The following is an 11,175-nucleotide window of genomic DNA, read 5'->3' as shown; positions in this document are numbered from 1 at the left end:
TGTGTCGCTCACCTTAAATTTGTTGTTGACAATTGTTGCATGAAATAACTTTTTGTTAACGGAAACGTTGTGAACCAATATCTAATCTTTTTTGTGATTGAACTACTTTCAACTAGTTTATTATTTTCAGTTTTGAAGTCTAAAACATACTTTTCAAGTATTGTGTTGTTTTCTCATCATGCTCATTGACATACATATCTATATATTTGTTCTATATAAACTCATCATCGATACCAGGACTACATTTTGTATATACGCCAGACGCTATCATTACTGGTCAAGAATCATCAAGGAAACTTGAATTTATTTTGACATGTTCATCATATATAAGTTGTTCAATTGGTTATGACAGCAAAGTTACTGATCATTATGTAGAAGGACAACAGATCAATCTTTTTACTGGACCCAAGATTATAATCTAATTCTTTAATGAGTGGTGACCCGACCTTTAAATTAAGATTCAAAATGAATAGGTATTACTTGAATTGAACAAGAAGGTAGACTCAGAGAACTAAGTTTTTGTTAGCTTAAATAGAGAATACCTTTATAGTAGTTCTATCATGTGTGAAGCTGCTATTTGTTTGTCATTTTGGGTTGTGACCAAGTTTGTCTCCAACTCATTTTTTTTTCTCTTTTTGACTGAAGGTTTTGTTTTTATCAATTTATAAAATGAATGGGGTGTGAAAAATATTGAAAGACATCAAATTTAATTTTTTATTATGAAAAATTTGAACACATGAAATACTTCAAATAATGCATTATAATATTCATTGTCTTATACATTTTTTTTATATATGTTTGTGCATTAAAACAGTTCACTTATAGCACACTATTTACATTCTATAACAACACATTTTCAAAGTCAAAATATGACAGTAAAAACAGTATATATAATAAAAAGCATCACAGCAATTATATCATGATATGATTATTGTTTCCATAGCTTAACCTTCAAAATGACTTGAAGTTAATTTGTAAAGACTTGTCAAGAAGAATATTCACCATTTTTTTTTCAATTTAAGAGTCTAGATTCTATATATAATTTATTTTCTCTTGAGCATTTAACAACTATAAGTAATTGTCATTTATGTTTCCTTTCTATTCATGGTATACTGAGTTATAGTCCATAGTATTTCTGTTTTAAACTTTATTCAGATTAGTTCTGGTGGATTTGCTTTAATGTAAGATTCTAGAGTTTACTCCATATGTTAATCAATTGTTGTATGATGTTAATATAAGAACAACTGAAACAATCTATATAATTCTTTCTTCAGCAGTTAGTTTACTAAATTTCTTTACATTGGCTTATTATAAACCCATCAATAAATGTTCTCAAATTTCTTCTCTTTTAAGCAAATGTTCACAAATTTTTGCTCTATTAAGCAAATGTTCACAAAGTTCTGCTCTATTATGCAAGTGTTCACAAATTCTCTCTAATAGGCAATTGTCACAAATTTCTGCTCTATTAAGCAAATGTTCACAAGTTCTTTTCTAATAGGCAATTTTCACAAATTTCTGCTCTATTAAGCAAATGTTCACAAATTCTTCTCTAACAGACAAATGTCACAAATTTCTGCTCTATTAAGCAAATGTTCACAAATTCTTCTCTAATAGGCAAATGTCACAATTTTTTTCTCTATTAATCAAATGTTCACAAATTTTATCTCTATGAAGCAAATGTTATCATAAATTGTTCATTAGTTTCTGTTTTATAAATGACTTCTACATATTTATCAAATGTATAAGCAACCACATAGTTGAGTAGAATGACAAATTAATGCAATATTTGATATTTTTTTCCAAAATTTAACCCTTTGCATAAATTAATGATTTACACATTTTGGTAGACCTGTACTTAGAATAAGACATAATTGAAATAACAGCAAGGATCTCAACATTCATAAACATTTTGATTATTTAATCATAGTTCATCAAACAGCCAGTTAAATCTAATTATTTTGTAGGAAGAGAAATGAGGCATGGAACTTGTGGTCTTCAAAACTCCCTTTTATATCTATATTAAAGCAATGGCTTTTGATTGTATTCAAAAACAAATATTTCAAGAATTATATACATATACATAAATCATGTTAATAACAGGTAAATATCAGGAGTGTTCACATGCAAAGTGCACACAACTCTCTACTGATACAATGAGCATTCAGGTAGTAGAGGATCTAAAATTTGATGTCTCCAATCATTACTGACTTGAAATGAATGGAATTCTACTTTTCCTCCATAGCAAAATGGTTGATCAATCACCAAGGACCTTTCTGCTTTATGGAGGTCAAAGCAACACAGTTTCAAATTTATTTACCTCTGCTACTGTTAATCCAGTGTACCTATAAAGAAGAAAGCTTTGTAAATAAGCTTTCTTTTATACAGGTAAAACTGGATATCAGGAGTCTTGAAGCCATCTCATTTCTATTCCTACTTGTGAAAAGGCAAATCTGTTGGAGTGGAAACCCATTTTCCTTTAAAACCACTCCTGCACATTTGAGGTTGCATTTTCAGCAACCCCAAATGTGTCATGTTTTTAAGCGGGTTTAATTTTCATTGTTACAAACAAAGCTGGTTTTGGCATATAAAATAATCATTATACTGAATCATTGTGTTTCAATGGCTACATATATAACTTTATGATCTGACCAATAGGAATCAAGAACATCTGTTTCAAAGTTTATCTTACTATCAAAATTTAGGAAAATTAAGTCCAACAGTGTACCAGAAGATGTAGTAGGTTTAGACACAATTTGTGAACAGCAAAATGAATCTCTCATGAACTTTAAAAAAGAAGTGTTCCCAGTGTTTAAATCAATATTAAAGTCTCCCATTATGATAATTTTTGGAAGTCTTAAATACACATCAGGAAGAAGATTTACAAGGAAAGTATCTTTTAGTTGTTGCAATTTGCAGTTTGGTGCCTTGTAAACAAAGACAATCTGAAAAACACCTTTGCTAGGTGATATTATGTCTGCTATAACAAACTCTAACGATGGAGTTGAGAAAGTGACTGTATTGTGAAGAATACAATTATTTCGATAATATAATACCAATCCATGAGGTGGTCTTGTATTAAAGTTTGTTTGCTTTTGGTCTAACCGAACTGGTGGTTCAAAACCAGGTAAATGAAAATCCCCATTTTCATCTGTTGATATAAGTCTTGATTCAGCAATACCAATAACATCAGCATCCAAGATGTTAGGGTCTGATTTTATATCATTAAAGTGAGCATGCAATGACCTTGAGTTGTTGAAAACGACTTTAAAATAGTTACTTGATAAATTATACAATGGCTTAAAGCACAACTGTAGAGTTGCATCTGTCCTTAGTCTGTGTAATTCTTGTCGAACACACTCTGCTACAGCTATTGCTTGTTGATTGAGATCTAATATCTGTAATCCAGTTAAAGATGTGACTCTGCTTAGTGCAACATAGTGAATATGTGGAATTTTTCCTTTACGTTTTGATTTCAGACTAACAACAACTTCTTGTAATGTATCTCCTTGCGATTTATGAATTGTTTTTCCAGCTGCTGGACGAAGAGGAAATTGAATTCTTTCAAAGGTCTTATATTTATAAGTAAATGACCTTTTAATATCAAACATTGGAGTCCATGTAATTTCAACATCTTTTCCAAACAAGTGGGAATATTTTCTTCTATTGTTAGCACCAATTCTGGCATCCTCAAACTTAACCCATATGATACTTGGTCTTATAGATTTCGTTTTGCACTCTATCAATTTAAGTTCACAAGTTGAACCATTTGTGAGACCATCAGTGACTTCAATATTAGCTGTAAGATCATATTTCATCCCAATTGCTAATACTACTTCCTTTGCAAGGTTTGCTGTATCAGACTGTTTTTCTGGTAAAGAACTAAGTAATTTTGTTTTTACAGATGCTGGTAAATCCCCACAAACTGTGTCAACTGCTGTAACTTTAACCTTTTGTGAGCCTAATTTAGATATGTATTGCAAATTAAAATTATCCACTAAAGCATTTTCAACAAACAAATGAGTAGCATTAGTTCTGTATGTTGGATCACTGATTGAAACAGTTCTTGTATTTAAAACTGCAAAATCATTTTCAGTCAGCTGATTTTGTCTCAACCTATTTAGTAATTGAGCAAATTCCAAATCATCTTTTTGTCTCATTATTTCAGTTAGTTCATGAAAAGAAAATAATAATTTCCAGTAATTAGGAGCTAATGCTGTTAATCCTTTGCTTAGATCATTGAAAATCCAGCTGTCAAATACAGGTTGGAGTTGGAAAAAGTCACCAATAGCTATGATACTCACGCCACCAAATGAACAGTTGCTTCCCTTGATTTTTTTCAGCCTTCTCTCCAGTAAAGAGAACATTTTATTTCCAACCATTGAAATTTCATCAATCAAAATCAGAGACAAATTTCTGTATTTCATTCTGAGTGTATTGAGAACATCGCATGACAATGACTGGTCAAGTCCTTTATTTGGTTGTATCTGGAAAGCATTGTGAATGGTCAGACCATTTATATTGTAAGCTGCCTTTCCAGTAGGAGCACAAAGAAGAATTCTAATATCGTCAGGGTCCTCACCTTCAATAGAGCATAAGTGTCTGTGTAAAGCTTGAAATATTGTTCTTACAACTACAGATTTTCCACATCCTGCTCCACCTGTCAAAAATGTATAAAATGGTTCATGTTTTGTTTTAACCCATGTGACAACATGTTGGAAAAATTCCCACTGTTTCTTATTCAAGGATCTTATCAAATCAAAATAATCCCTCTCACTTATTCTGTTTGCATGATTTGTCAATTCTACTGTTCTTGCTTCTATTCCAACTTCACGGGACATATCATACAGTCTATGTTCTGTTGGTCTATCTGGATTGAAATGTACATACTGTTCAGATTCTGTTGGGCCTATTTCAGCATCTTCCATTTCTACTTGCTGTGTGGCAGGTGCTATTTGATCATTCTCATTACAATCGTTTTCTGCCTCTTCTATAGCTTTCTCTAGGTCTATCACTTTTCCTTCATATTGCTTAGCTTTTTTTTCTAAAATTCTTGCAACGGTCAAGTACATGTTTTCGAATGTTTCATGTTCGCATTGCAAATCTGAAAGTTCATTTCTCCATGGATAAAATAACATTAAGCGTTCTCTGTAGAAGTTTTCAGAGTCAGTCTTGTAATTGTATTTAACATATCTTATAACCTTAGGTGTTTTTCTTTGATATATTCGAATACCATTCTTCAGGGTTATGTCGATTTTGTTATTGATTTCTTCTATAATATCTGCATTTGCCGCTTCATTTTCATTATCAGATTCATGATCTTTTTCTTCTGTTTCGTGATCATCTGAGGACTCAGTTTTAGGATACTGCAATTCAAGCTGAGATACATAATCTGCTAAACACCAGTTCTCCAGTTGTTTTGGTCTACGCGAGTACCTTTTAATATCATTGTCTGATTCTATTTCAGTAGAGTCTGGGCCTAGTTTTTCTAGAACCGATGATTGCTTGAGGAGAAAAGTTCTTTTGTGTTGTGGAGACGTGTTAATGAATACGACTTGTCTTGTAGCTTTTGTTAAAGGCATCTGTAGTGTTAAGTATGTTGCTTCTTGTGCGCTTGTTTCAACAGAATTTGAAAAGTAATTCCCAATGTGCCTTACTTGATGCTTCAAGTCTAAATTTCCCTGTCGGGCTTCTTTTGCTGCTTGGTCTAGTAATGCACTCATACCTTTTTGTGACTTGCTTATATATGAAACAATATACACTGCACATGCAAATGCATCTAAAACATACTGTAAATCATGATTTGCTTGCCAGGCTATCAACACAGTTTTCATGTAACCATTAACACGGACTTCAGATGGTTTTCGTTTGAGAAAAACTTTTGGACCACTCAAGTTGCTTCTTATGGCCTTAATATAATTTTCATCATCCATTTGTAACACATCATCTAAAAACATGTCATATGTCATCTGGTCTATATCTTCAGAATTGTGAAGTGTATTAATTTCGTTTTGTATTTCTTTATATATAGCTTTGTACTTTTCTATGTCATCATTTTCTTTTAAAGGCTCTAAGATTACTGTTGCTTTCATAGGTGGAAGGGGGAAACCAAAACGACAAATTGGGTGACCTTTTTTTCTGCATGTTTTTGAATGTTTATGAACCTGCAAATTGACTAAATTAGTATTAGTTTCTAAAAGTGAACAGGAGACATATTTATCAATAAATGCTACAACATCTTCATTTGAATCACTTTCATAAACTGGTGCATTTTCAATCCAGATCAAGATATGAATATGGGGTGAACCTCTCTGTTGAAATTCAACTCTATAAAAAAAATCTGTCAATTTTCCAATAGGATCATGATCACTTTTCAACACCAAGTTAATAAACTGTTGGACACGATAATCAAAATATCTAGAGCATGTCACAGGGTCTTTCTGAACAAGTTTAGATTTCTGATGCCAATCCATTCCTTCCAATTCATTGTCAGTATATTCTTTGCCATCATTTAATTTGCCAAGAATTCGTAACAAATCTTTCCAATTAGTGTCTGCAGATGAAAGAGAGCCAAACCATGTTGGAAGACCCAACTGTCTGATCATTGCAAACAAATCTTTCTTCCTCTTTTCAAGGTATACTGGAGAATTTCTTAAACTTCTAAAGATATAATAACCTTCATCTAATCTTACAAGATCATTTACAGTGTTAGGATTGAGTACATCTTTTGCTGTCCATTTTTTTCCTTCTGATTGACACCTTCTTAGAGCAAGATTGACCTTATCACTTATGTTTTTTAACTGAATTTTTTTTAACTTGAAAAATATATTTGGTACAGATTGTGCTACTCTCCTATCCATGGACCTTAGTTCCCATTTGACAATATCAGTAAAGTGAACAGAGACAGACCTGTCTTTGTTATCTGGCCTTCGTTGACCACAGAATATAGTTGGAAAAGATAAGTACTCTGCATCAGGATCACTGTAGAGACTAATTGGTCGTTGACCTTCACCAGGAGCAAAAGTTAAACCTGCATCACATAGTGGATTGTCGTCTGGAATGTGATCTAACAGTGTATCTGTGTTTCCAACATGCGTTTCACTTTCATCTACTTCACTGAAATGATCAGAGTCATTATCTGAATCATTCTGATCTTGGTCATTCTCTTGTTCTGCACTATTGTTTTCATTTTCATGTGTTTCTTCATTTATTTTAGCGATTTCTGTAATCCAATCCTCATTTATTTCTATTCCAGAAGACTTGTACAATTCACTTGTTCTCATCAAATAATGTAATGCACAAATGACAGCAAATGGTCTCACATTTTCACTAAAATCACACTTTTTGAATTCAAGCTTCTTCTTCAGTTTAACTGATATTGTTCCTGATTTCTCTAATGTATGAGGAAGTGAATTTATTGTAGGTTGAACTTCAACAGGCACATTTACAACATTGCCTTTAACTGATAACTGTCCACCTCTAGGCAACTGTCGAATCTGCATAAAAGGAATTCTTAATGATAACAGTCTCTCTTCTAAGGGATACAAATTTAATTCTTTTGGTTTTTGGGGAAATCCCATCTTATTTGCTATTGCAAAGCGAGGTATTTTTTGTCTTTTAATTGCATTTAGACAAGTGTGGCATATCCATTCTATGTGCTGTACAGATTTAAAATTTGTAAAACAATGAGACATGTTAGCAGGAGTATTCATTTTAATAGTTTTAGCATTAACTACAGAATCACAGAACCAAGTTTGATGACAAGAAGTACATATATATGTAGGACCTTCATTAATTTTGGTTTTAAAATTTCTAATGCAAGTATCAAGGGTTATACCGTGAGTTCTTTTCTTTTTGAGGTCTTTTTCGTGATCTGTAAAATCAATGTTTTTTCTTTTAGTACTTTTGACTGTCTTTTCATAACATCTGTCTATATCTAGGTTTTTCTGTCTTGAACTTTGTTTCTTCAAACGCTCATTTTCTAAATTTTCTGGATGTGACCTATATTCTTGTTTTCTGTGGAAGTCTCGTTTTGACTCATGTTTTCTGTAGTTTTCATCTTGTCTGGCAATTTTTTTCTTTTTTGTTTCGTTTCTTTTGAAATTTTCATTCTTTCTAGCCTCTCTTTTAGCAGCAAGTTCTCTTCTATTGAAATTTTCATTCTTTCTAGCCTCTCTTTTAGCAGCAAGTTCTCTTCTATTGAAATCTTCATTCTTTCTAGCCTCTCTTTTAGCAGCAAGTTCTCTTCTATTGAAATCTTCATTCTTTCTAGCCTCTCTTTTAGCAGCAAGTTCTCTTCTATTGAAATCTTCATTCTTTCTAGCCTCTCTTTTAGCAACAAATTCTCTTTGTCTTTCCATCCGTCTTAAATCAGGATTATCTCTTTGAGACTTTTTACTTTCTGCTTCAGCCCTTCTATAATTTGTATCCTTTCTTACTTCTCTTTTAGCAGCAAGTTCTCTTTGTCTTTCCATTTGTCTTATGTCAGGATTATCTCTTTGAGACTTCTTACTTTCTGCTTCAGCCCTTCTATAATTTTTATCCTTTCTAACTTCTCTTTTAGCAGCAAGTTCTGTTTTTTTGAAATCTTCATTCTTTCTAGCCTCTCTTTTAGCAACAAATTCTCTTTGTCTTTCCATCCGTCTTAAATCAGGATTATCTCTTTGAGACTTTTTACTTTCTGCTTCAGCTCTTCTATAATTTTTATCCTTTCTAACTTCTCTTTTAGCAGCAAGTTCTGTTTTTTTGAAATCTTCATTCTTTCTAGCCTCTCTTTTCGAAGCAAGTTCTCTTTGTCTCTCAATCTGTCTTATATCAGAATTATCTCTCTGAGACTTCTTTCTATGTGCTTCTGTTTTTCTGTAATTCTTATCTTTTCTTGAATATCTTTTAGCATTTAATTCTTTTTCTTTGAATTGTTTGTTTTTTCTTCTTTTTTGCATGTAGTTTTTCATATATACAAACTTGGGTACTTTCATATACTGGTAGGAAACTTTTTTTTGTTTTGTGTTCCTTAGTTTCTGATCCTTAAAGTAATTCTTAATCTGCTTGGTCACATCTTTGTCAGTATCTTTACTAGTGATACTTACAGGTAAAATTTCATATTGAGAGGCTAAATCAATTTGTAAACTGGTGTAAAAACCATACAAGTAACTGAGGAGGTCATGTAAGTCAGCAAATCCAATCAAAATACTTTTGCCAGAGGAATCTAATGGATTATTGAGTGCACATTCTGAATGAGAATGAGTGTCAAAAAAATAGTATGTATGATTATAATAATAAACTGCTGAACATATGGCTCCAATCATAATAAGAAATTTGTTCGACTGCTTTATACAATTTTGAATTGCTTCTTGTAATGTGAGAAATCCAGTCAACTCTTGGTACTGTAAAGCTATTCCAAACAGAATATTTTGTTTGTTAATTATAAAAATCCCTTCAGGAATTTCTATTTTGACAGGAATTTCATCAAAATTTAAGAGCATATTTTTAAATAATCCCTGTGTTGTTAATTCTTGAACATGCTTCTTGTAAATTTCATCACCTTTATTCAAAATGTAATCCAGGTTCAGTGTGTTTGAATCAAAATTTAAAGAAGAAAGTGATAAGAAAACTAAGCAATTACAAGTACATTGGTTTCCCCTGCTTTGATCAGCAAATTTTGTGGCATACTGGTCAAAAGTTCCAAATTTAATAAAGTTTGCATTAAAAGAATTGTAATATTTTGATACTCCTTGTTCTGAATTAGTTTTAAATTGTTCATTTTGGTCTTGCAACAGATTAGTTTGGATAAAACAATGAGAATCTTTTTTGGCATAACTATTGTTTGATTCATTTGACAGAATATCTGTTTGTATGTGACAAGTTTCTTTTAGACAGTTATTGTCACTGTTTTGATTTGCACAGTTGTTGTTACTGTTTTGATTTGCACAGTTATTGTTACTGTTTTGATTTGCACAGTTATTGTTACTGTTTTGATTCAATTCAGATTGTTCGTGTTTATTCAATTCAGATTTTTCAAGTTTATTCAATTCAGATATTTCAAGTATATTCAGTTCAGATATTTCAAGTTTATTCAATTCAGATTTTTCAAGTAGTTTCAAGTTACTATTGTTTGCATTTGAGTGGAGGTTAGTATCCCCCATGTTATTTGAGTTACTGTTGTTTATATATGTGTGGAGGTCAGTATCCCCCATGTTATTTGAGTTACTGTTGTTTATATTTGTGTGGAGGTCAGTATCCCCCATATTATTTGAGTTACTGTTGTTTATATTTGTGTGGAGGTCAGTATCCCCCATGTTATTTGAGTTACTGTTGTTGAAGGTGTCAGTATCACCTATGTCAAGGTCAGATTTTGTACTGTTAATGGGTCCAGTATCCCAAGTCAAGTCCGTCAGTCTCTGTTTCTTTGGGTTTTTCACACCACGTTTAGCCTCAGCTGCCCTCCAATTTTTTCTTCTTGGCATCTTCAAAAATCTATAAATACATATGCAAATAATGTACAATAATGAGGACAAAATGTTATAAATTGCATGTGAAAAAAGAAAGACTAGATTAATAATTACATAATGAGAGCTAATACATGTATGATTGGGGTAGACATTGTACATTTATATATATCATGATTATCATATGTGTTTTCTGTCATAGAGTTGTCACTTGTTTTTTTTATAGATATACCTATATATATATCTAGAATACTGATATGCTTCATTAACAGTGTAGTGGGATAAAATAATATATCAAAGTGCAATTATAGCTAATTGCTAAACATGTTGCCTTTGGTTAAATAAAGGAAAGTTAAGTTATGCCTTTTTTTTTTTCATGATCAATATTAATATGCTGTGTTTTATTTGCATATACAAAAAAGGTTTGAGAAATTGATACTACTGGTGCATTCCTGTATATTTAATATAGCAGTATTGTTGACAAGAAGCTGTCACAACGACAGCAAACCGGATTTATTAACATTTATTTGTGTCCTGGCAATATCACAAGAACCATTACTGATGAATGGTGAAAGTGAAAATCGTCAATATCAAATTTGACCTCCATTTTGTCATCAGTATCAACATATTAAAATTTGAAAAGCTTAGATTGAATGGTTCATGAGTAAATGCAACAACGTGAATGGAAACACCATTTTACGATCTTTCAAGAACCATAACTCCTGAACGG

The 11,175-nt window shown here is 31.9% G+C and overlaps 1 protein-coding gene across 1 annotated transcript; it reads right to left on the bottom strand.

The window, feature by feature from the left end:
* Positions 1–2,606: 2,606 nt before the first annotated feature.
* Positions 2,607–10,463, bottom strand: LOC134717614 (uncharacterized). Its single transcript, XM_063580108.1, has 2 exons — positions 7,264–10,463; positions 2,607–7,113 (listed from the first exon to the last, which is right to left on the bottom strand). Exons 1-2 carry the CDS (start codon positions 10,461–10,463, stop codon positions 2,607–2,609), a joined length of 7,707 nt encoding a protein of 2,568 aa, XP_063436178.1.
* Positions 10,464–11,175: the final 712 nt, after the last annotated feature.

This window comes from Mytilus trossulus, chromosome 5, assembly GCF_036588685.1.
Source record: "Mytilus trossulus isolate FHL-02 chromosome 5, PNRI_Mtr1.1.1.hap1, whole genome shotgun sequence".
Lineage (NCBI taxonomy): Eukaryota > Metazoa > Mollusca > Bivalvia > Mytilida > Mytilidae > Mytilus > Mytilus trossulus.
This window is presented reverse-complemented; position numbering and strand designations above follow the sequence as displayed.